Below are 27,537 nucleotides of genomic sequence, written 5' to 3' on the forward strand. Positions count from 1 at the left end.
TTTTGCCTTTTTGCCATTTCTGGGTAATAATTGTAGCTATCTATGTTAAATTTATGATAATTTTCCCAATCCAAGGGATTGAATTTGCTTGGAAATAGTGTTATTCATTATCCATTGAATATATGATTTAATAAACAATATCATTTTAGGAAAAAAATATTTAGTTTTAAGGTAAGTAAGGTATAACATGATCTTAATAACAGATTACTAATAATCTAATACTAATAAAATATAGCTATGATTCTACAGAATACAAGCAATTTTCCATGTGCCTATCCAAATGATTCTGCATTCCTGCTCCTTTACCTGTACATTTCTTGCCGTCTCCTGTATATGGGTGAATGCAGGTACATAGGTAGGATCCATTTGTGTTAAGGCAAGAAGCATGGGAGTCACAGTCTGAACCAACTGCACATTCATCAACATCTAGAAACAAATAACAGTATTTCATGTTACTAAGAAAATGTCACTCTCTTTCCCTTCACTTTCCTGTAATACTTCCAATCACCCCTGTATCTCTTTCACTCCAGATTATCCTTCTAATCTCCTGAAAGTCTCCTCCCATTCTCTTTTGCTGCCTCTTAAATCTGGCACTCACAGAAAATACCAAATGCTGCTAACTTTTCTCTGTCACTCTCGGTAAACTTCAACTATGTAGCTTGCCTTTTCTAGTTCTCGCTTTTAACCTAACAGCATCTAACAATGACTGCTCCCATTTATCCATTACTGTCTTTCTTCTTCACCATTTTAATTCTCTAGGCCATTCTGTTTAAAATCCTGGCCTATCTTATCTATTTCTTATTCTCTGAAATGCTATGAATGTTGATGGCATTAGATTCATAAATCATCTTGCTGTTGTGGCCCCATCAGAGCCCTGTTTGGAGGATGAGGAGTTGGAATTGGGACTGTCCAACAGGGCTGGCACCTATCTCTTGGTATGATCAGAGAGGCCACAGACGGAGGACGATGCTGTCCTGGGCCCCTCAGGCATTGGGGGAGGTGGTCAACCAGATGGAGAGCTGCTTGCCTGCACAGACATAGGGGAGGGTCAGCTGCTGACAGGCAGTGGTGCTGACAGACAGATCACCTTTGAAGAGGAACAGATGCTTCTTTTTAGCAATCAAAATTCCAATTCCAATTGGAGGGGTGGTCTTTAGTCAAGGACTAACTGTATTAGAACTTAGCGTTCTTCCAGAAATTAGTTTTCTAGAAATGAGACTAGTTCTTACGAAATATTAAAATGCTGATTATTTTAAGATCTTCTGAAAGCCATCCGTGAAAAAAAAATGTTGATGCCTACATTTTTTCTTTCTTTCTATACACAAAGTACACATGGTGCTTTATAAGGATATAATAAAACTTACGAGAAACGGCTGACTGAGGCAGATTCTGAGTGATGACAAAAATGCAAACATTCTTTGTACTGTAAGCAATTCCTGAAAGTTCTCTAACCAAGTTCTGTCCAAAAATGTAACTTATTTATATATTTTTTACACACACACACACACACACTACCGGTTTGCAGGCATAACGCTTCTGCGCATGTCTAAAGATGTTCCCACTCACGTGGCCACCATAACATCACGCTGTAGTAGGGTGGTGCAATAAAACACAGAGCGCTGCTACCTTCCCAACAAAATGGTACTTGCTTTTGCATGCTTTTGAATTGCTAGGTTGGCAGGAGCTAAATACAGTATATGTAGGGCAGAAGTGTTTTTTTTAATCTGTAGGAAATTGGCTGCTGCCTTCCTCAAATCTTTGATTGCTTTTGACTTCTAGATAATTTATACATTTAAATGGCTAGACTACTATATATGTTTTAATGTCTGTTGGTTTGGTCTTGGACCATAAATTAATAAATAATGATTTCTCTTTTCTACCAGAATCCAAAGACCCACAAAACTATATATACCACAGATAACTTGAGCTTTAAACTCCTTCCTAAGTTAACTGTTTTCATAAATCCTATGGAACATGTAGGAATTTGAGAAATCCAAAGAATCTTTTTAGGTCTTGAATACTATGCTAAATTGGCACATTACATATCTGAGTCACAAGTGTAAAGCCACAATTACATGTCATGCATCATGTCATTACTACACCACTTATATGAAGTGCATAATTTGTGTCAGTTACGGTATGATGCAGATGATATGTAGTACCCCATTTTGCACAATGGCATCGGGATATAAGGAATGACACTTGCTCGTCTGTTGTTACTCAGAGTCACAAAATCTTTAGGAAAGCATAGTTTTAGCTTTTGATATTAACCATGTGGTCTTTGTGGACTTACCAAGGCAAGAAGGTGAAATAATATTCCAGCTTCCATTGTCTGTACACAGCATCCTTGAGTCTCCCAACAAGTAATAACCACTGTTGCACTGATAGGTTAGAGAGCTTCCAGCAAAGAAATCCTCAGCAGAGTAAAATCCATGTTCTAAAGGTGGAGGTTCTCCACAACTAATTCCTATACCCAAACAGTATATAAATACACATATAAACCTATTAGGGAATGAGACACATTTATTTAAACACTCCTTCAAAAGGCTTTTATGAGCTTAAGTCTTAATTCCTGGCAGCAATATAATTCTATTTGTAGTTACATTAATAATACAAATTTCAATGTCTGTGGCTGAAACCTAAAGAAGAAAGTGTGTTGTGTGTTTGTCTTTGCCTTTGGAATTTCATTTCCTATACTGACTGTAGTCAAGCAGCAAGCACTTCCAAAATTTGCTGCTAAAAACAAATTAAAAAAGAAACATACAAACATAGAAGATTGACGGCAGAAAAAGACCTCCTGGTCCATCTAGTCTGCCCTTATACTATTTCCTGTATTTTATCTTAGGGTGGATATATGTTTATCCCAGGCATGTTTAAATTCAGTTACTGTGGATTTACCAACCACGCCTGCTTGAAGTTTGTTCCAAGCATCTACTACTCTTTCAGTTAAATAATATTTTCTCACGTTGCTTCTGATCTTTCCCCCAACTAAACTCAGATTGTGCCCCCTTGTTCTTGTGTTCACTTTCCTATTAAAAACACTTCTCTCCTGATCCCTTTAACATATTTAAATGTTTTGATCATGTCCCCCCTTTCCCTTTTGTCCTCCAAACTATACAGATTGAGTTCATTAAGTCTTTCCTGATAGGTTTTATGCTTAAGACCATGTTAGTAGCCTGTCTTTGGACCCGTTCAATTTTATCAATATCTTTTTGTAGGTGAAGTCTCCAGAACTGAACACAGTATTCCAAATGTGGTCTTACCAGCGCTCTATATAGCGGGATCACAATCTCCCTCTTCCTGCTTGTTATACCTTCTAGCTATGCAGCCAAGCATTCTATTTCCTTTCCCTACCGCCTGACTGCATATGGAATATGGAACCAGTCTCAATGAAACATTTAAAAAGCTACAGTGGTCACGAAGGAGAAACCCAATAAGAACTCAAGTCCTCGGAGAGGGGCGGCATATAAATCCCATTAAACCTTAAACCTCAACAATACAATAACATCTCATCTTATGCACCATTTAACACAGTGATGGAGAATCTATGGTACGCGTGTCACAGGTGACATGCGGAACCATATCTGAAGGCATACGAGGCATTGGCCTATGTCAGCTCCAGCGCACACTGGTCAGCTGATTTTGGGGCTTCTTTTTGGCTGTTTTCACTCTCCCCAGGCTTCAAGAAAGCCTCCTGAACTCTGGAGATGGGAAAAAATAGCCTGACTGGCCTACTGGAAGTCCGGAAGCTTCAGTGAGGCCTGTGTGCATGACGTGTGGGGGGCAGCATGGGGGGTTTTGTGCATGCACGGGGGGGGGCACTGCATTATGGGTGTAGGTACCCACACACATTCTATTGCATGCGCGCGCACTCTTTTAGCACCTGAGCCAAAAAAGGTTTGACGTCACTGATCTAACACATACTCATATACAGTGGTACTTGTACTTAAGAACACCTCTACTTTAGAACTTTTCTAGATAATAACTGGGTGTTCAAGATTTTTTTGCCTCTTCTTAAGAACCATTTTCTACTTAAGAACCCAAGCCCGGAAAAATTTGCCAGGAAATTTGAGAGTATCAAGAAGGCCTGGCCAGTTTCCTGCCATTCTCCCTTTAATCCTGGCCATCTTGGGCTTTTCTGGGCTGCCAGAGGAGGCTTTCGGTGGCGCTTAAGGAGACTTTGGCAGTGCAGAGCGAACGAAGCATTTTCCTTTTTCTGGGCGCTTGGAGAGAAAATAAACCTCAGAGAAAAGAAACGCTCCCTCCTCCTCCCACCCAAATTCCGAGCTTTTCTTTCTTTCCTAATGGGTTTGTACACACTATTTGCTTTTACATTGATTCCTATGGGAATAATTGCTTCTACTTACAAACTTTTCTATTTAAGAACCTGGTCATGGAACAAATTAAGTTCTTAACTATAGGTACCAGTATATATGTATATGCATACACACAAACACACACACACACACACACACACAAATTTATTTGGTAAACTAACAATAAATTTAGATTATATGAGAACAATTCAAAAAAGTACCTGGGGTATCCCTAAGTGACTTCCATTCAGTACATTTTTTTTAGCTTATGTCCAGGAACTTCTGAACAACAGTGCAGTATATCCTGAAGTTAAAACTGTTACAAAAATAGCTGCTTACTTTCACAATGTGGAAGAGGTTGTGCCCACTGTCCTAAATTTAGACAATGTAAGACAGAATTTCCCACTATGTGGAAACCTGGGTCACAGTAGAGAGATATTCTTGATCCTGGCTTTAAAGTAGCTGATGAAGTTTTCAGGTGGGGAATGGATCCTTCTAAAGGTTGGCAATCTGTGTGGACAAATTAATATATTTGTACAATTTATATATAGTATCACCACAGAACAAATGAATGATTTACAGTGGATTTTGAAGGCAATTGACTCAATTTCTGTGATGATAATTTGTATGATTGTTATAAACAATGCAACTTCTGTACTGACTAAGCAAATGATCTAATTTGATACAATTATGTATATTTTTGCTTATCAAATATTCATGATTCCCCTTTTGATTAGTCCATTAGAATGAAATGTCACTACATTGTACTGTACTGCCAAATCAACATTCCATTTTTTTAAGAGAAAGAAGATTCTGAGAATTATATTTTATCCATGTGGTAAGGGAGAATAAGGGAAGCATGGCTGAGTTGTGAATATTTACACACGCACACACAAAATTCAACTTTAAATCCTGCAATTCTGTACTCATCATTCTGGTTCTTCATATTGTATCAAGTAAGCTACCTGCTTAAATCTGATAAGCATTTCTAAGCTCTCCTAAAATAAGAAGTGTTCTACATTTCAATACTTAAGTTAAAACAATGATTATGTTTAAAAATGACAAAAAACCCCAATAACAACAAATCAAGAAAAAATTGAATTATTGTTTCATGAAGGCCAAGAAATGTTTCCCTATGACCCAATCCTAAATTTCATGCTTTCAACATTCTTAATGCAGGAAACCATAAATATTTTGTTTGAGGTCACAATGAACACTTATTACACAACACTGGAATTTGAGGAATTAAGACTGAATGTTCCAGTCTTTGAATGATCAAGTGTATCCATGCAAGGCCATGGGGATAACTGTATTTTTAGCCTCATGCCTCAGAACTAATACCAGTAAATGTAAAACATTTTTTGATGTGCTATCAGGGAATTATTTTCCCTGATGCTCCTGTTCTGAGAATTCTGTGTAGTACTCTGTGTAGTATAAGAATGTGGAATGACAGATGGAATTTCAGGATGCATTTTATAGTTAATAGGAATAATTGTAATAATAAAAACCTCCTATGCTAGAATTGATTCTTGAACCACACTTAACATGAAATAGAAAATAATATGCATAATTTATATTATTTTAATTAATGTGTTTGAAATTAAATAGCTTACTTCACAAACATTTAACTTTAAAACATATTCAACTAAGGTAAATATTTACTACAAACTTTATAGAGGACTGAATTATATTAAAATGTTATTGTTTTTAAACTGTTCCCTTAAATATATTAAACTATGTTTCTAAAGCATTAATAAATCTTATTGCCCTTAATAACTCTCTTTTCTTCCATTTTTCTATTGCATAACATGACTGGTTTCTTGTTTCCATATGAAATATTGGCCACTCATTATGATTTGATGATGAATTAAACGTATGCTATTACAGGGGTCTTCAATCACTGGTCTGCCACCTTGTATTGGACCGTGGCCCATTTGGAACTGGGCTGCGCAAACAGTAGGCAAACGCACTTGTGTCTGAACTTAACTTGCACGAGTGGTAGGTCTGCACGTTCGCGCTGAACAATCCAATTTCCCCCTCCCCCAGTCTGCAAACCCGGAAAGGTTATGGACTGCTGTCCTAGAATACAGGTAGTCCTCAACTTAGAACAGTTCATTTAGTGATTGTTCAAAGCTACACCACCACTGGAAAACGTGACATGATTGTTTTTCACAATTACAACCTATGCAGCATCCCCATGATCATGTGATCAAAATTCAGATACTTGTCAACTGGTTCATATTTATGACCGTTGTAGTGTCGATCCCCTTTTGCGATCTTCTGACAAGCAAATGGGGAAGCCAGATTCACTCAACAACCAGGTTATTAACTTATCAACTGCAATGATTCACTTAAGAAATGTCTCACTTAACAACATAAATGTTGGGCTTAATGGTGGTTGTAAGTTGAGGACTAATGTATATGTATGCTCTTTGTTGCAAGGCAAAGTCAGAAATGTCAATACTGTTGATTTTCTCTTTCATTATTTCTGCCTGTTGCAAGAGAAATAATTTTCATTACTGATTTTCTCTCTGAGACCTTCCCAAAACTTTTCATTCAGTGCCACAGTTTTTTCTGAACATGGTTTGAATGCAGCTATATGATAGTTCTATTAAGGCTTTGAAAGAGAACAAAACATCTAACCAGCACAGAATATGCTCCTGGGATCTATCTTCACTCTTCCAACAACCCCAGGAAGAAAATCCGCCCAAGCTAATACGTTGCCTTTTTGGAGATCCTCTGGGCAAGATGTAGCCAAGGACTTCACCTTAGAGTTCAAGAAAGAATAAGATACATATGTATTTGTCTGTGTTGTTACCAATTAGTTGGAAGCAAATGCAAAATACGCACACACAAACAAAATGCTCAGACAGAAACATTTTTCCATTCAAACAGCTTTGTAGCAGTTTTCAATCTCACATATGCTTGAAAAACTCTAAAACTGAGAACAAATTTCCTGATAAACTGATAGATTTTACTAAGAAAAATGGAGAATTTTTTTGTGTGTGTGTCTTTATACATACTCATACATAAAGACACCTACGTATATACAGTGGTACCTCAAGATACGAACCCCTCGTCTTACGAACAACTCGTGATACGAACCCGGGGTTCAGAAAATTTTTGCCTCTTCTTACGAACTTTTTTCGAGTTACGAACCGGCGTTCGGAGACTGCTGGGAAGCCGCGCGGCTGTTTTAAAAGGTGACAGCCGGGCGGCGGGGCTTCCCAGCGCCCCCGCGAACCCCCGAACTTTTGCCGAAGCCTCCCGAACGCCGGTTCGTAACTCGAAAAACATTCGTAAGAAGAGGCAAAATTTTTCTGAACCCCGGGTTCGGTTCGTGAGGTTGCTCGGAAGCCCACTAGGCCGGCTGTGACCTTTTAAAACAGCCGCGCGGCTTCTCAGCTGTCTCCCGAAGCCGAACGCGGAAGTTCGGCTTTGGCGTTCGGCTTCGGGAGACAGCTGGGAAGCGGCACGGCTGTTTTAAAAGGTCACAGCCGGCCTGTGGGGCTTCCCAGCACCCCCCCGAACCCCGAACCTGGAAGTTCGGCTTCGGGAGACAGCTGGGAAGCCGCGCGGCTGTTTTAAAAGGTCACAGCTGGCCTGGGGGGCTTCCCAGCAACCTCCCGAACCGAACCCGGGGTTCAGAAAAATTTTGCCTCTTTTTCGAGTTACGAACCGGCGTTCGGGAGGCTTCTGGGAAGCCCCGCCGCCCGGCCGTCACCTTTTAAAACAGCGGCGCAGCTTCCCAGCAGTCTCCGAACGCCGGTTCGTAACTCGAAAAACGTTCGTAAGAAGAGGCAAAATTTTTCTGAACCCCGGGTTCCATTCGGGAGGTTGCTGGGAAACCCTCCAGGCCAGCTGTGACCTTTTAAAACAGCCGCGCGGCTTCCCAGCTGTCTCCCGAAGCCGAACACCAAAGCCGAACTTCCGCGTTCGGCTTCGGGAGACTGCTGGGAAGCCGCGCGGCTGTTTTAAAAGGTCACAGCTGGCCTGGGGGGCTTTCCAGTGCCCCCCCCAAACCCCCGAACTTTTGCTGAACTTCCGGGTTCGGGGTTGTGCTGGGAAGCCCCCCAGGCCGGCTGTCACCTTTTAAAACAGCCGCGCGGCTTCCCAGCAGTCGCCGAACGCCGTTTTTTTGCGGGGGTTTTTTTGGTTGCACGGATTAATTGACTTTACATTATTTCCTATGGGAAACAATGTTTCGTCTTACGAACCTTTCGACTTACGAACCTCCTCCTTGCACCAATTAAGTTCGTATCATGAGGTATTACTGTACAATTAATTTCATTTTAATAATTTATTATTTTAAAATGGCATGATCAGGGTTTTGCATTGATCCTTGCTTTAAGTTTTTGCATCTATTATTTTAGAAACAGATGAAAGATATAAAACTATATTACCATGAACCACTCTAATGTTTCACAAAATATGTTGTGTTTATCTCACATATCTTAATTGAGTGCAATTCATTTGTTGCCTTTCTTCTAGAAGCTCAAGGTGATTTAGTTAACCCTTTCATCTCTGTTTCCATTTCCCCCTTAAAAGCAGGCCTATGATTATTTGCTCCAATGCCATTTAATGACAAGCCCTTTTATTGCTAAGAAGTACACCAATGACAAATTGCTTTTGGTCATGTCAAAGGGGCCACAGTTGATCAGGAAGCTATAGAAATTGGCAGATGATTTTTTTCCACAAGTGAATACACAATTGAATGCTTCATGAAAAGGAAAATAAATAAAATAAAATAATAAATAAATAAATAAAATAAGCAAAGAACAAAAAGACCCATTCTTGTTCTTTTCAGTTTGGAATGTTCACCATGAACACGTCCCTTTGAAGAATTGTGATAAATGGGTTTGATTATTCTGTATTTAGTTTTAGTTTTAATTAATATATATTGTTTTATCGTTTGTTGTGAGCCGCCCCGAGTCTTCGGAGAGGGGTGGCATACAAATCTAATAAATTATTATTATTATTAATTCATTTAACTAAAAATTGGTTATTGGCATTTATGCTCCCATATACTTCCTCCCACAGCAGACAGATTTAATACAATGGAACTTTCAGTAAAACCAAATTAGATTCGGTAAATTACCTGTTCAGGAGGAAGAGCATATCCCCAAATGTTTAGCTGGCTAATTGAGCCAACAAAAGACTCGGCTGGATTAAATCCTTCTCCCCTTTGATCTTGCTCTTGTCCGAGTACTAATGCACCTCCACCTATTTATAAGGAAAACAGAATAAGGAGCTAGTGCAACTAAGAACTTGACTTCAACACCGTCATTCTAGGAGAAACTTCAGACTATATGACAGATTGTTGAGGGGGCCAGAATATAGGCATTGTATATAAATAGAAATGTCACGTTCTTCATATGTAGTTTTTACAATTCACTCATTTAATCATAGAAGTCCATGGGGAGAATAAGCAGGCCAAGAATGAAATTTTGTAATGCAAACTCCTCCCCTTATGCCTGTGTTTTCATTGCAATAGGAGAATGGAAACTGGAGTTTGTGACATTACAACACATATTTATTTATTTTTGTGTAATCTGTAGTTAGGGATGGATGTTTTCATGCATAATTATATAAAATTAGATGAATGTGTTGCGGTTTGAAATAGAAAAGATGAGATAACCATTTGTGTCTAGGCAGATAGTAAGTGATACTCCCTTCTGCATCCTACAAGAGATATGTGTGGCTTGATTTCAGATACATTTTTCATATAGGTTCACTCACATAAATGCAAGAAATAAAGCTACCAATTATTGCTATTGTACATAATCTTTAGCATTATATGCTTGGTACAATAAACTAATGCTAATATAGCTTTAAATGATTCAGTACTACTGTTAGAATATTACTACGTTGTATAGGATGTGCATGGGGAATCCAGAGCATGATACCATGGTCTTTCGAGACTGAAGGATGCCAGTATGTATAGGATGTGAATCATATATCCCTTCAGTCAAATGTCTCAGGATAACGGGGCAAATAAATACAGCCAGATAAATAATGAAGGGAGATGTACCAGGGATTTCTGTTCCCACAGATAAACCATTGCCTCCATCAGATAATTTTCCATCGATGTACACTCCCCAGGCTCCATCTCCACTTGCCCAAGTCACAGCGATATGATGCCAATTGCCATCATTCACAGAAGGGCAATCTGTAATGCTTTCCTTCCCATTAACATACAGAACCCATCTATATCAGAAGAGAAGAAAAAAAAAATGGAAGTGACCTGCTTGAAACAGCTTAGCTGTATGCCAGATTTAATAGTCTAATGGCAACAAGATAAATAATAACTCGAAAGACTTCAAAGTAAAGTGAATATAATCAAGCAAAAGTTGATGGCTTGCCTGAGCATTATTTAAGTTTCTGAACTTCAATAGAAAATAAAAAAAAAACAAAAGAAAAATTGCTAGAAGAATTTATATGGGCCTTGCAAGATAGGATAAGTTTTAAGCTACAATAGATTTCCCTCTATTGGCATGGACTGGAGGAATAGTTCACAAATCTATAGGTTCCTTGCTTACTCAATATAGAATGTTTAATGCTATATTGTGTAACTGGAAGCATGAAAAATAAGCTCTAGAACGGGGTCAATCTCAAGACCTGTGGGTCGGATCTGACCCGCAGGGCTGCCCTGGAAACAGAAAAGGACTGGCCCGTGGTACCTCGGGAGGAACTCTGTTTTAACTGGCAGAGTCCTGCAGGAAGCTGTCCCATGCCTCCCCCCCGAACTCCGTTTTCACTGGCAGAGCGCTGCAGGCCGTTGCAGCTGAAAATGGAACTCGGGAGGGTTGTGCGCGGTCTTCAGCATCCTGGCCACACACTCTGGCCATGCCCACTCGGCCCTCCCAAGGTCAAACACAACCCTGATGCTGGCCTTAATGAAATCAAGTTTGACACCCCTGCAATCAAGGTTGATAAAGTAACCAAATGCAGTTTGCATCTCTTTCTCAAGAAGTTGCAGCTACTTCATATACCCATTGTAATCTGTAATCAAGAATGCATTGTCACTTCCATTTTCCACCGCATAAGAAACTGGAGTTCCATAATTTGTAGTATCGGAGGATTTCATCCAAAAGGCACATGTGATCTCATTGAGTGAGGGGAGGACACCATCAAGCAAAACGTAGCCATAAATTCCAGAGACTTCGAAATCCAAGTTAAATCCAGAAGACTGCTCTGCAACAGATAGGAAAAAACGTTTAATTGCAATATCAGAATATCTTTGTGGTGGCTAGCTGTGTCCCTTCTCCAATTTTACACTGTAAGAACTTGTACAATTCAAATTTCCAATATCAGCCCTTCAAGTTCCATATTAAAGGATAGTCTCAAATACTATCCTGAGGCTGTCCGGGAACAGCATGACTGACAGATTTCCGGTGAAAATCGGCGTTTTTTTGCTTCTGCGCATGCATGAAGCCAGAAACACCCTCTCAGAATCTCCGCACAAGCCCTTCACTTACCTCAAAACAAGCCACTGGAGACTGGTGGGAGAAAATAAAATCAACTGACCAGCACACATGCAAGAGCTATCTACGGCAATGGCTCTGTGTGGTGGCAGATATGGCTCCATATGCCAGCTGTGGCACGCATGCCATAGGTTTGCCATCAGGGCCCTATGACATACTTAATTAAACTCAAAGCTTTTCCAATTATATAGCCATGTTAAACAAAATAGACACTCTGGTTTTAAGAAAATGCTGAGCATTACATTTCTATAAAAACAATTTATATAGAAAATGTCCAATGTGAAATATCCACTATTCTTCTATCTAAACTGAGCCTTAGAAAATATACCACATAATTGGACAGTTAACTCTGATGGATGAAAAACATTCCATCTGCACTCAAATCCCTAGTGCTGTCATATGAGGTTAACCTTCTTTGGTGCCCAGTATTACAGTGCAGCAACTAAAAAGTTTGAACTTGCTCTTTAATTTTTTTTTTTACATCTGCTTCCTCTTGTATTTAAGAATTAAGCAAACCTATCTCTTCCAGTTTTCTATAGACAAAAGAAGAGCTTGGGCTGAATCTTTGGCTTTGCAAGAAACATTAAGTTACCGTAAGTAACAGCAATATATCTTCGAATTCCAATAGATTCTAACACAGTTCATGAAACAAAATATTTTATGACAGAAAATTAGAGAAACATTTTCCTATTCAAAATACCACTAAAAGTGGAAGAAAGAAATTTTATATGCTTTAGTGACAAGAAAATTTACTGCATTGACAATAAACATTTCTCTTCTCTAGAGCCAAAACACACTATATTAAGTTTACAACTGATAGTTTGTCTACCTCAAGCCTGCGTTGACTCTTAACAACCACATGAATTGATTTTCTGCATCTGTAGTATTTTTAATAATTTCAAACAATATTTAGTTTAAAAAATAATAATCATATATTATTTTTAATAATTTGCTAGTTGGCCACAAAAGTTGCTACAGAACTTTAGAAAGCAAGGAATTAAGAAAATATTTTCCCGCTGATTAACAAATATTTGAAGAACATAGTACTCAGTAATTTTATAAAAAATGAAATTGCAATTTAGGGAATAGTAAGATTCTAAACATTATTATTTATTTATATTTAGTAGCCACCCAACCCTAGTGGATTCTGGACAGCATTCAAAACACATTTTTTCAATGTCTCATTTAGATTATTGGTTTAAAATTGAATTTATATTAACAAATCCAATATTTTTAAATATTTTTATGTACTCTCTTTTATGTACACTGAGAGCATATGCACCAAAGACAAATTCTTTGTGTGTCCAATCACACTTGGCCAATAAAAGAATTCTATTCTATTCTGTTCTATTCTATTGAATTATTGTGTCAGGTCGAAGCCATTTTAGTTGGGGTCTTTGGTCTGCCACACTTTACAGTATTTTAATGTGCATTATTTACTGTGGGAATTTGGGAGGGGGAATTGCATGAGGGCTGTCTGTACGTAGCCATAACAATTTTTTTTCTAGAAAGTCAAGGTTGTACTTCATCTTTGCAGTCCTGCAGCTGCATGGAAGGAGAGGAGCGGATCTGCCAGGCTGACAGTTGGACTTGGTGATGTGGGGACAAGGGCTTGAACTTTCAACTGGTTGGTGAACACTGAAGGACTTCAGATTTGACATTCACCCAGATGTGTCAACATGGCTCTCATAATAAATTGGAACTTTGAGGAGGAAATTGCCTCAGACTCTGATTTAATTTTAGATGTATTTGGAACTTTGGCACATTGTAGTTATTTATTGTATACTGTACTGGGATTTACAAAGTCTGCTATATTCTTGGGAGTCATCTGGTTTCAATTCAAGTCTGCAGAATTGTTGCCAAGATAGGTTTGCTATTGTTTGCTAATACTTTGATCCTGGGTACCTGTTTCACACCTGCTGCCTGTAAAGCCAGGAGGACATTTACAAACGTATGAGTTCAAGGCATCCATACAGGTTCCTTGATTTTCACAGGGATTGGATTCACATTCATTGATGTTCACTTCACATTGGGCCCCTGTATATCCTGTAACACAGTGACACCTTTGAGAAGACAAAAGAAAATGAAATAATTATTTTTACTACAGTCTGAACAATTACATTCTAGCTATCATTATTATTATTATTATTATTATTATTATTATTATTATTATTATTAATTGGATTTGTATGCCGCCCCTCTCCGCAGACTCGGGGCGGCTAACAACAACGATAAAAACAGCATGTACAATCCAATTAATAAAACAACTAAAAACCCTTATTATAAAAACCAAACATACACACAAACATACCATGCATAACTTGTAACGGCCTAGGTGGAAGGAATATCTTAACTCCCCCATGCCTGGCGATAAAGGTGAGTCTTGAGTAATTTGCGAAAGACAAGGAGGGTGGTGGCCGTTCTAATCTCTGGGGGGAGTTGATTCCAGAGGGCTGGGGCCGCCACAGAGAAGGCTCTTCCCCTGGGGCCTGCCAAACGACATTGTTTGGTCGACGGGACCTGGAGAAGGCCAACTCTGTGGGACCTTATCGGCCGCTGGGATTCGTGCGGTAGAAGACGGTTCCGGATGTATTCTGGCCCAATGCCATGTAGGGCTTTGAAGGTCATTATCAACACTTTGAATTGTGACCGGAAACCGATCGGCAGCCAGTGCTTTAAATACAAAGTAAGTTACTTAAATGAAATGAAGGACCAATATGAGATAAGTGAAAAGCTTATGTAAGTAAGAAGTTGGAAAAAGAAAAGATCAACTGTGGAGTCTGAATTTGAAATGCTTATAAGTTCTGGCAATTCTGGATCTTGCTTATTTTTGCAACCCTAAAGAATGTTGGAAAGACATTGCATAAAGCAGCTGAGGAGCCTGCCTTTCCTATCTGTCTGTCAACAGGAAAACTCTCTGAAAGCAAAACAGAATTGGACCAAATTTGATATGGAGAAAAAGCTGGAAAAAGAAAGACTGAGTTAAAAATAGCTGCACCCCCAGCCAAGGACTATGGAGAGGGGGGAAAATCCAGAACAAATCCCCCAAATGCATTTCTGTGGAAGAGACAGTTAGGCAGAGTTAGACTTCATAATCCAATTACTGTATATGGAAGTAATATGTGACTGGAATGACATGTAAGTCGGAGTAAATAAATAAAAAGTGAAAATACAATAACCTCCTAGAGCAGTGATAGTGAACCTTTCTTCCCTTGGGTGCCAAAAGTGTGCGCGTGCTATCGCGCGTATGTGAGTGCCCACACCCATAATTCAATGCCCGGGGAAAGCGAAAACAGCTTCCCCCGCCCCCCTGGACTGATTCCCAACTTCTGGTGGGTCCACTAGGCTCATGTTTCACTCCTTCACCGCCAGGCTCCAAAGGTTTCCCTGGAGCTGAGGGAAAGTAAAAATCCCCTCCCACATTCCCCCGGAGACTCCGGAAGCCAAAAATGCCCTTCCAGAGCCTCTGTGCAAACCAAATAGCAGCTAGCCAGTACACACATGCATGTTGGAGCTGAGCTAGGGCAACGGCTTGCGTGCCAGCAGATATGGCTCTGTGTGCCACCTGTGACATAGGTTCACCATCACTGTCCTAGAGTGTCAAAAAATTGGATAGAAGAAAATAATGTAGACTTAGTACAGACCAGAGTTCCATCAGTGGATAGATACTTTCATTCTTTAGCAAGCAAGCAAGCAAGCAAGCAAGCAAGCAAGTGAACGATCAAACAAATACACTGTATTAGCATTTATAGTTCTATATCTCTATCTCTACCTCTCTACTAACTATTTGTCTGTCTGTCTGTCTGTCTGTCTGTCTGTCTGTCTGTCTGTCTGTCTGTCTGTCTGTCTGTCTGTCTGTCTGTCTATCTATCTATCTATCTATCTATCTATCTATCTATCTATCTATCTATCTATCTATCTATCTCTTCAGAGCTATGTGCATACATCTTTTTACCTATAACCATTGATTCCATCTTTGCATGTGGCTCCATTTTTACAAGGTCTACTGAGACATTCATTAATGTTTTTGTCACACAGGGCACCAATAAATCCAGGCAAGCACTTGCAACGGAAACCTGCAACCTGATCCTCACAGGTAGCTTTGTTGAAGCAGGGATTTGAAAGACATTCATTGACCTCTGCTTCACAGTGAGTACCTGAGAAGAAAGAAGGGAATAAAGATGTTATGGGTGCCAGGTAATTTCTGAATTTCATAGATTCTGGATACATTAAAAAGAGTGAAGATGAAAAAAAAAGTGAATAAGTCAAATACATTTTTAAACAAACTTGAATAGGTATTTAATATAACAAATTTTCTGGAGAGTGAAGAATCAACTTTGTTAATATATTAAATTAATTGCTAAAAAAAATTGTCCCTTTTTTTAAAAAAGTCAGAAACTTCTTATTTATACCAATAAAGAAAGCCATACATGATAACACCTAACTACAGGTGACACTCGAAAAATTAGAATATTGTGCAAATGTTCATTTATTTCAGTACTGTAACTTAAAAGTGAAACCTTCACCTTTTAAGTTATATTACTGAAATAAATGAATGTTTGCACGATATTCTAATTTTTCGAGTTTCAACTGTATGTGATCCCTTTTTTAAAAAACTGGAAAATTAAAATTCCCTCTTTTTTTTGCAAGCAATACAAAACATATTGAGAGCTATATGAAATATTAGAAGAGGAGTTATCAACAAAATAGGCCGACCTGTGAAGCCTTCTGGACACAAGCAGTGGTAAGAGTTAATATCATCAACACAGACTGCTTTATTCAGGCAAGGATTTGAACTGCATTCATTTACATCTTCTTCACATAGTAAGCCTTCAAGTAACAAAGATTACAGAGAACATTAATAGTGTATACATGCAGATTTACAAACCCTAAGAACAGTCAGGACAGCAGTTAAGAATAATATTTCAACTTTATTCATTCTTGTTTTATTTTTCTGGGTGCGGGTCTATAACTTTCATGGCAAGTGGTTACCCTCACTTCTCAGATTCATGCAGCTCCCAACCCAGCCCTACTTAAACATGCCCTAAAAAGATGGCCTAGAGCCAGAGTAGGGAATAGATCCCTTGTGCGAAATTTGGGTTTCCTGAATGATGGTTGTATTTTGCCAGACTTTTTAAATTTTATTTGGACAATGGAATTCTCTGTTTTAACCTTTAAAAAGAAATCTTGCTTTTTTATTGCTTTATTTTGCTCGTTGCTTAGTCATAAAAGATTGGCAGGGACTATAAATAAAATAAAATAAATAAAATAAAAAAATAAAAAAATAGCTGGCTAGTTAGCTCTTTCCATTCATGTACTACAGTGATCCCTCGAGTATCGCGAGGGTTCCGTTCCAAGACCCCTCGCGATAATCGATTTTTCGCGATGTAGGGTTGCGGAAGTAAAAACACCATCTGCGCATGCGTGCCCTTTTTTTCATGGCCGCACATGCGCAGATGGTGGAGTTTGCGTGGGCGGCGGGCGGCACCCAGGGAAGGTTCCTTCGGCCGCCCAGCAGCTGATCTGCTCCGCAGCGCGGCAGCAGCGAGGAGCTGAAGATGGGGTTTCCCCGTTGCCCAGGCAAAGGGGAAACCCCATCTTCGGCTCCTCGCTGCTGCCGCGCTGCGGAGCAGATCAGCTGCTGGGCGGCCGAAGGAACCTTCCCTGGGTCTTCCCGCCGCCCAGGCAAAGGGGAAACCCCAAGATCGCTTGCCGCTTGCCCGTTCACCCGCCCACCCAGCCGCTCGCTTGCCGCTTGCCCGTTCATCCACCCACCCGGCTGCTCGCTTGCTGCTCGAGAGCAAGAGGGGGAGAGATAGAGAAAGAGAGAGAAGGAAAGAAAGAGATGAGAGAGGGAGGAAGAGAGTGTGAGAGAGGAAGAAGCAAGATAGAGAAAGAGAGAGAGAAAGAAAGATGAGAAAGGAAAGGAGTGACGTCATCGGGTGGAAAAATCGCGATATAGCGTTTCGCGAAGATTGAGATCGCGAAAATCGAGGGATCACTGTATTTACATTAGAAACCTTTCTAATTAGGAAAATTGCAAGCAGAACCTGGTATTGGTGTCAATTACAGAAATTCTGTATTGAATGAAATAATATAGATTTTAGTGTACCATGTCCTCTAGCTTTTATCAAGAGGACATACATTCATTTACCAAGTGTGGACACAATCCAGAGCCGTAGTTAATTACTAAAGCAAAAGGCCCAAACAAATAAGATGAAACAATCCAGTTAGTCGCCTTAAGAACAATCTGCACCAAGCTTCCTCTAATTTAGAGGTTTATATCATTCCTTTTTTATTTTAATGGTAAACCACCATATAGTAGTAGAACAAATCTAATATTAAAAAACATATAAAACCCTATCATTATTTAAAAAACCAAACAGCACATTCATACCAAACATAAAACAAAGTATAATGATAGTGCACTCTTACCCATTCCCTAATATAGTGTTGGCGAACCTTTTCGGCACTCAGTGCTGAAATGGAAACATGAGCATGTACACCAGAAGACCAGGTAGCCGGTGCACATGTGTGTGCTGGAAACTGGGAGAGCCCGGTGCGCACATGCACACTGGGGGGGGGGGTTCTTCTGGTTTCTGGCACTCCTGCATGAGTGAAGACCAGCTGGCCAGTGCACCAGAGCCCAGAAGAGCAACAGGCAATGGCTTGAGTGCTCGGAGAGATTGCTCTGCCTGCCACTTCTGACACATGAGCCATAGGTTCACCATCACAGCCCTAATACAAAGGTAGTCCATAGAGAACTTGCCTTCGGAGGTTGTGGGTCTCCATCACTGAAGGCTTTAAAAACCATTTGAAAACCATTTGTCTGAAATGGTATAGGGCAGTGATGGCAAACCTTTTTTTCCTTGAGTGCCGAAAGAGCATGGGCGTGCGCTATTGCACATGCCCACACCTATGCCTGGGGAAGGCGAAAACAGCTTCCCCTGCTGCAGGAGGCCCTCTGAGGGTCAGAAACGGCCTGTTTCCCAACTGGTGAGCCCAATAGCCTCATGTTTCACCCTCCCCAGGCTCCAAAGGCTTTCCTGGGGCTGGGTGAAAATGCCCTCCAATCCCCTGGAGGCTCTCTGGAAGCCAAAAATGCCCTCCCAGAGCCTCTGTGTGAGCCAAAATTCAACTGGCCGGCACATACATGCACATTGGGGCTGAGCTAGGGCTAAGGGGCGTGCATAAGTGCACTAGTATGCCTCCCGTCCCCTGTCCTATTGTCTCTCCTATATCTCATATATCATATCTACTATTCTTCTATTCAATTCTTCTTATACTACTCTAATAATATCCTTCTATTCTCCAATTGATATATTCTATTCCTAAATTTTCACTTCTATTCTTTCTCTAATATATTTTACTTGAGTATAACCTCTATAACCTTCATTGTGTATTTTTGTGCATTGGACAAAATAAATAAATAAAATAAATAAATAAACGGCTCACGTGCCAGCAGATATGGCTCCGTGTGACAACTGTGGCACCTGTGCCACAGGTTTGCCATCACTGGTATAGGAGGGTCTCCTGCTTGAGAGGGATTTGGTCTAGAAGACCTCCAAGGTCCCTTCCAACTCTGTTATTCTATGTTCTAACTAATATGCTTCATGCTGGAGGTGGTGTGATAAATATATTCAGAATGCTGCCATTTCAGAAACCTTTATGCAAATATTTTATGTAATTATAGAAATAATTATTTAAAAAGTTATAATTTCCTATGCTCAGCGTACAATAGCAATAAAATTTATGTTGAATTTTTTCCTCACAGTTCACAAAAACAACAACAACCCCACAGCCGCTCAATCTCTATGAAATCAGCAAAATACAGAAGGCAAGATATTCATAAGCTCAATATGAGATGTAACTTTTAAAAAAAAGTTTGCAACCTGGAGATAATGTTTTACTGCTTTAGTTCATTTGTCACCTGAGTAGCCTGGCTGACACTGGCAAATGAATGCTGCAGTGCCATCCTTGCAAATCCCTTTGTTGAGACAGGGAGATGACCTGCATTCATCAATCTCTTTTTCACATTTTAATCCTAGAATACAACCCAAAAGAACACAAAGAAAAATAAATTGTGATAGGCCAAAAGTGCAAAACACATCAAATAAATATCAAGTAACAGAAAAATAAGATGAGATTTTTGTGGAGGAGTGGAATTTGAATCTATTTATACCTAGGTTAGAAACAGATATGAAACTAGGATATATATACAGCTAATGCCTCCCAGAGTCTATTTAATCCTAGTTGCTACTGAGCTTGTTGACAGGCAGGCATTAAATTTTTGTTTAATCAAAAGCTCAAAAGATATTCTTTTTCAAATTCAATATTCTAATTGATCTGAATACTAACGCCCCCCCCGAGTTCATGATAAAACAGACAAATCTACCAGTGATGCTAGGTTACTTTTTAAAACCTCACATTTTTTCCTCTGTAAATGTGTAATTTTTGGTGAAAAATAAACTCTGTGAAATTTGTCTCCGTATCTGTCAATTTTTTCACAAGGGGAAGAGTGTGGTTAAACCTGTACTTGCCTCTCATTTTATTGTTAAATGAGTAGACTGCCAAAATGGACTGGAAAATCTAATTCAGCACCAAGAAATATGTCTGGAAATACAAAGATTCAAACAGACTTTTAAGGACCAAATATTTAAAATCTGTCCTGAATGATCAAATCTGTTTGCTTTCATTTGTATTTTTTTTCTTTTCAGCCCTCAGTTTCTCCCTATTCTCAGGACATAGTTCTTTATTATTTAAAAAATCCACTCATTTATTTCCAGTTAACTTTTGCAGTATTCAAGGTCTATGTGACCTTTTACTGATACATTTTTAATAGAAATTGAAATATTTTGCTAAACTGTTAGGTCTCCTGCAAAAGCCAGAGATATTTTGTCCTGTTTTACTCATTCCTGATGTATAAATACAGATCAAGTTAATAATTCCATATACTTTTAATAGATTATAAGCAGGATTTACAATTTATCTGAATCTAATAAATAATAAGAATGTAATGTTTTATTAGAATATAAGCAGGATTTACAATTTATCTAAATCTAATAAATAATAATAATGTACTCCGAGTCTGCGGAGAGGGGCGGCATACAAATCCAATAAATCAATCTATACTCTATACTGATGGGGCGAGTTTCATTATTTCCAAGATAGTTAAGTTACAAAATTTTTGAAAGGTCCACCCTGAAAGCTATCAGTCTTATCAGTCTTATATATTTAATGCTAACCTGCTTAGACCTACAAAAATTGTTCATTTAAAATGGAATAGGGTAAAAGAACACTAATAGTTACAAAGTACATAAAAATGATATCAAAATAACCATGTGGCAATGAAAAAATGTACTTTAATGAAGGGGGAAAATCAGATGAGTATTCTTACAAAACGGAAGTTAAAAAGCAGGCCTTTGGAGTAGTAACAAGAAGTCAACAAATCTCTTTAAAATTTTCTTTCATTCATAGACCTTGTGAAAGACTACTTCATGTAGCCAGAGACACTCCAATATGTTTACAGGATACCTCCGAAACTTTAAAAAAAAAACTTTTTAAAGGCTTCAACCTCATTTTGTTCTTTCACAATTTTTAGGCTCTCATCCCTCATAGGAAAAAGTGGGGCTGCTTTTCAAGAAATGTTTCTATTCCTTGTTTGAATATTCATGGAACACTTCTTAATATATTTCTTTTTCTTCATAGGCAATATATCTGTCAAAGCATGTTATTTAGGGAGGACTGCAACCTTATTACTTACCTGCATATCCTGGTGGGCATATGCAAATGTAACCACTTCCAACCTGTTTGCAAGTTCCACTGTTATGACATGGTTGTAGGAAACATTCATGGAATATCTGTGGTCAATAGAAGAAAAAGACAGAAACAAAAATATAGGCAAAGAAAACATTACCTGTTCAATAGCAAATTGCACTTAAGTCTTTTTAGAGTTATAAATGCATCCTGGTCTCAAATACTGTGTGATGAAAATAAAATAGTGACTTTATTTTAATAATAATAATAATAATAATAATAATAATAATAATAATAATAATAATAATAATAATAATATTTTAGATTTGTATGCCGTCCCTGTCCGAAGACTCTGTTTTGAAGTATTTTCCTGTTCTGCCGCTTGTAAAAGGGACCTCCCACCCACCCCCAGGTCTATACTGACCTTTATTTTTTCACCAGAAGCACAACTGATCAGATCCTCAGCTGTGTTTCGGGCTGATTCTAGCTATAGAGCATGCATGGATGTAAACTTGTGCGAGGGGATGCACGCACATGCATGCAATGGCGCGATGTAAACTGGTGGCGATGGTAAGTGGAACCCACCCGTTTACAACCAAGTGTTCAATGAACGTTCAAAGTTAGGATTGCACTGAAAAAGTGACTTACAACTAGTCCTCGCACTTATGACTCTGACAGCGTTCCTGTGGTCATGTAATCAAAACTTGTGAACTTGGTAACTGATATGCATTTATGATTATCACAGCATACTGGGGGTCATGTGATCACCCTTTGCCAGCTGGCGTCTGACAAGCAGAGTCAATGAAGCAAACTGGCCTTAATAAATATGTGATTAAATGTAGAACTGCATAAGTGCACCAGAGTGCTTACCGTCCCCTGTCCTATTGTCTCTCCTATATCTCCTATATCTTCTCTTCTATACCTATATCTTTTTCTGCTTTTCTCTCATAGTTATATTTTACTCCTTTATTTTCTCCTCTATTCCCCCTTTAATACATTCTACCAGATTATATCCTCTATAACCCTCATTGTGTATTATTGTGTATTGGACAAAACAAATAAATCAAATAAATAAATCAAATAAATAAACAATTGTGGCAAAAAAAGGTAAAATAAAGCATAGCTCACTTAACAAACAACCATTTTGGTTAGCAATAGAAATTCTTGTGGTCATAAATCAAGGATTACTCATAGGAGCAATTGCAGAGGGTGGAGAGGGGAGAGTAAAGATGACAACATTATGGCATTATTTATTTATTTATTCAATTTTTTTAATGCCGCCCTTCTCCTTAGACTCAGGATGTTAGCAATAGCACTTTTGAAAAGAGTCAGCATATTGCCCCCACAATCCGGGTCCTCCTTTTACCCACCTCAGAAGAATGGAAGGATGAGTCAACCTTGAGCCGGTGATGAGATCTGAACCGCTGACCTGCATATCTAGCAGTCAGCTTTAGTGGTCTGCACTCTATCCACTGCGCCACCTCGGTTCTGATTATAGCAGAGGTGGTTCCTACTGGTGCGGTCCAGTGCACCGCTCCGATAGTGGCTCACCGATTGTTCAATTTGTGCACAACGGCTCTGGTACAGTCTTTGCCAATCCATGTGCAGCACCATCTTTCCCCCCTTAATTTTCGATTTTTTTTGGCTCTTTGAGCCAATTGTCCCTCTGCGCATGTGCAAAAGCAAAATTGGACGAGCGGATGTGCGCACGCAATCTTGCGATGCGCACCAGTAGGGTGGTAAAAGGAAACCACCTCTCCATTATAACACAGGATCTACTTCCTGTCTACATGCACCATGACACTGCACCCATACCAAACAGGGGTGGGATTTGCAGTACAATGCCAGGATCCCTCTTTCATCATTCCAAAATAGCAGTGAGCTGTTGCAGACACTGATGGGAAAGAAATGAAATAAATAACACTACGAGAGGCAGCAACCATTTAACTTTCAAACCCATCATTTTCAATGTCCCCCCTCCCCCAACAAGCTTTCTACTTTCTCTGTAATTGAACATTCTGGGATATCTCGACAGTTGTTCTTGCCTGGCTGCTGACTTGGGGGTCCTTGCTGATATTTTCTGGAGCAACTGGACGCACCACACTCTCCTCCGCTGCAGAAAAAGTAGAGCCGAAACCTAAACGGGATTGACATGAAATCAACTGTAAAAAAATCCCAATGATGAAAAGGAATATAGCTATTAAGTATATACCGTACATAGAGAGATCTAACCATATCCACTTAAAGCACAGGTATCAAAATGTGTTATGTTTCTTCAGATGGACTCCAGTTTCTACTATTGAAAAGACACTGAACTCTTGCTGTCACATAGCCTGTCATGATCAGAATCAGTATGTTTCTTCAGCGTTTTAATATAAAATCTGAGTATTTTGACTGCCAACATACTTCATCCATGCAAACTCAATTCAGATCTTATACTAACCGGGAGATCTGGCAATGACAATGTAAGAACCCATACTGAGGAGGAAAGGTAGTTAAATTCAGGAACAGAATAAATTTCTACTCATTCCTCATCAAGGTTTAGAACTGGCTTATCAGGATTGTAACATCGGAGGTGTAACCCACCTACCATATACACTATCCTATGTTCTTATGCCATTGCCTAATTTTATATATTAAACCATCCACATTGAATTGAACTCAAATGAGGTTACTGAGGAAAATGAGACCTACATATGTATCATTGTAGCTTGTTTATGGATCATCTTTTCCTAGAAAACTGGTGTTTAAGACAATGAAAAGAATTGTTCAGGATTTGTCTGAGATGGGGCTATTAATCACAGGATAGGTCTACCTCTCCCAAAGTACTATTGTGATATAAAGAGGCTCTGTTCTGTTCATTATTTTTGTTCCATGTGAACCAGGGGAGGGTTGCATTTACCTGGCTCACGGTGCACTGCCTGCGTATCAGATGATTCGCATGTGTTCACCTACACAATTTTGCTTCCATGCATGCACAGGAAGCAAAAAGCACCGAAATCTCATGAGGGGATGATTGCATAATTTTGGCAATTTTTTACTTCTGCACTTGTGCAAAAGCAGAATAAGCGAAACTGCATGCGTGCAAGCTTCCCCTCATGAGATTTTGCTTCCGCGCATGCGCATAAAGCAAAATAAAGCATTTTGTTTTTTAAAAAAGATGGTGCTATGCGATGGACCGGCCAAGACAGCACCAGAGCCATCATGCACAAATTGCGCTATCTGCGGGGCGCTACTGAAACAGAGCTCCGGGTGTACCAGTAGCAACCCACTACTGAATTGTGAACTGTGTAATGCTATCTTGACAGCTGTTTCCTGTCTATATCTCTTAGCAAAGGCGCAACCTAACTTCTCTTTAAGCACGGGACAGCCATTTGTAAATACAGGAAGAATCAAGCTCCTCCGACCCTTACGTTGATTGCTGATCATTTTCTTTATATGATGCTGATTTTGGTATTTTATACCTCCTGTTCCAGATTTGCTCCCAGTCAGCCAAGTGTATATTGTGTCCCACATTTTTTGCCCATGAAATCATTGACCCTTTTACTATGTCATTGACCCTACCAAATTGTAACAAAGAATTGTATATTTTGGAGATAATTTTATCTTCTGGGCCCCTCAAGAGTTTATCTAATACTGTTGATCATTTTCATACCCTTTAGAGAATACAACCTACTTGAGCAGTCTGTTATAGATCTGGCTCCAATGATTGTTGTTGTTCCATAAAATGGACAAGATAAGCAATAGGACTTTCCTGGATCAGGTTGGTAATAGTCCGTGGGACAAGGATGGCAGGGCATTAAGCCAGAACGTGAGAATTCTCCAGCTGGACAAGGAACTGCAAAGCACACAACAGAATCTTCTTTTATGCACTGATATATAATTTTAACATTGTTTTATAAAAAGAGAAAAGACCTGTTTCAATCAATGGAATGATTTGGATGGATGTCAACCATGTGGATTTAAATATTCCAGAACCAGATTATTGTACCAAACACCTGTCATCTAAATAACATTTCCCAAATTTCAATCTTATATGCATACGTTTACTCAGAAATGTCACCAGGTTTGCAACACAGTGCAAGATTAATTTAAAATGAAATCATCAGGTCATATTAAAAAGAGAATTAAACAAGCATCCAATTGTACTCTGGGAATTCCAAATTTCTTATCTTGCAGCCGCAAACTTAAATTTTCAAAGGTCAAAATATCAGAAAAAGAGAAAAGACATGTTTTTCAACATTCTGCATACCTTGAAGTTACAGACAATGACCCCAAAAGTACTTTTTCCAAAAGGCAATTGGACATACTTAGGTGGTGTGTTTTTTTAAAGAAAACATTTCATTTCTCATCCAGAAAGATTCCTTAGTTCTTCTTCTTGAACGAGAATTGAAACATTTACAAAGGGGAAAAAAAACCCGCAATCAAGTCCAGTTGCCATTTGGAAAAAGGACGTTTGGGACAACCATGCCTGGATGATTGAGAATCTCCATAGACATATGACCCCAAAACAGCACCAAATGTCTGTTAATATTTGATATTTGCCAAATAACATAGCCTGTTTATCTATTAGATTTATACTTACTTTACCTCATATTTCTAATTCTGCATTGGCAACAGAGACAGATTTATCTCTCAGAGGACAAGCAAAACTATTTTCAAGTTTAGCCAGAAATTGGCAAAATTACTTTTCTTCATATTTATATAATGCAAGAAACAAATAAAAGCACTAATAACATATGGAAATAATCTGCTATTGTTACCAGCACACTGTTGGAAACTACAAACTAATATTTGCTAACATAAACAAGTACTCTGTCTAAACAGATGTCTCGGGAGGTTGTTTCTTTAAAGTATGGCTACAGTTCAAATCCTTTGTGCAGAAAATTAAGGTTTACTAGATAAATAAGATAGACTACAGACATAATGCATGCTACTACTTTAAAATATTTCAGTTATGCAGGGATCAGGGAAGAGGACTGTTAGATACTGTATGGTATTTAGCAACATGCTGTTTCCTGGAATCTAGATGTCACAAACCTCCACATGCTGATATATCCACAGCTCCTCTTTTGACTGTTGACATATTTTCTGGACAAGAAATGCAGTGCTTAGATCCAGTGGCAGGCTGATATTTGCCAAAGGGACATGATTCACAGATCTCAAGGCCGTTTGGAGAAGAGGTTCCCGGCTTGCACTGAGCTGAATATATGAGAATAGTACAACCTAATTAAGAATCTTTAATTTAAAAAAAAATGCACATCAATTCCAAGGAGGTAAAAAATAAGAGCAAAAATAAACCCAGAAATCCAATGCAGAACAATAGCATCTGCAGTGAGGTGTAACTGGTGATTTAGAATCCTAGAGCAAGCTATGCCTGGCAAGCAAGCAAAATAAGGCTAGAGCAAGCTTGCAAAATACAATTTGTAAAGAGGATCTGCCATAAATATGGATATGTTTATTGCAGAAGCTTGGTGTTTTGTTTAGAATGTTCCATTGAAACCATAAACTACTCTACCATAAAAAAGCCAAGAACAGAGAATAAAGAAGCTTTTTTGGATGATTGGCACTCCGTTTTAATAAAACTGATATATTAGCTCCACTGAAAGGACCACATAATTAATGAGACAAAAAAAGGAGAAAAAGTATAAATTATAAAAACTGTGAAAAACATGCAAATTATTAGGATTTTATTGTAATTGTTTTAGTCTGTCATTTCCTGATTCAATAATTTCATTCATTTTTGAAGCTGTTGTGTTTCAACTGCTATTTTTATTGTCCATAACTATTTTTGAAACCATTGCTGTAAAAAGTTATTTAAACAAATATACCGTATTTTTCAGAGTATAAGACACACCTTAGTTTTTGGGGAGGAAAATAGGGGGAAATAATCTGCTTACCAGGTATTCATCTGGCTAGTGTCCTCAGTCTGGTCAGCTTCAGCACATTATTTTATCCCCTGCTTAGGGCTTTAAAAAACC

At 38.8% G+C, this 27,537-nt stretch overlaps 1 protein-coding gene across 1 annotated transcript in view; it reads right to left on the reverse strand.

The window, feature by feature from the left end:
* Positions 1–27,537, reverse strand: part of SVEP1 (sushi, von Willebrand factor type A, EGF and pentraxin domain containing 1) — a 145,319-nt gene that overhangs the window by 42,777 nt on the left and 75,005 nt on the right. Inside the window, exons 18-32 of the mRNA XM_070742445.1 lie at positions 26,597–26,758; positions 25,233–25,394; positions 23,602–23,693; positions 21,564–21,660; positions 19,731–19,844; positions 16,517–16,630; positions 15,756–15,957; positions 13,706–13,863; positions 11,309–11,510; positions 10,348–10,523; positions 9,415–9,539; positions 6,960–7,083; positions 4,656–4,826; positions 2,294–2,467; positions 307–426 (exon numbers count right to left, since the gene is read on the reverse strand). Of these exons, the coding sequence (XP_070598546.1) occupies positions 307–426; positions 2,294–2,467; positions 4,656–4,826; positions 6,960–7,083; positions 9,415–9,539; positions 10,348–10,523; positions 11,309–11,510; positions 13,706–13,863; positions 15,756–15,957; positions 16,517–16,630; positions 19,731–19,844; positions 21,564–21,660; positions 23,602–23,693; positions 25,233–25,394; positions 26,597–26,758 (2,193 nt within the window). The remainder of the gene's footprint in view (positions 1–306; positions 427–2,293; positions 2,468–4,655; positions 4,827–6,959; positions 7,084–9,414; positions 9,540–10,347; positions 10,524–11,308; positions 11,511–13,705; positions 13,864–15,755; positions 15,958–16,516; positions 16,631–19,730; positions 19,845–21,563; positions 21,661–23,601; positions 23,694–25,232; positions 25,395–26,596; positions 26,759–27,537) is intronic.

Source organism: Erythrolamprus reginae, chromosome 2, assembly GCF_031021105.1.
Source record: "Erythrolamprus reginae isolate rEryReg1 chromosome 2, rEryReg1.hap1, whole genome shotgun sequence".
NCBI lineage: Eukaryota > Metazoa > Chordata > Lepidosauria > Squamata > Dipsadidae > Erythrolamprus > Erythrolamprus reginae.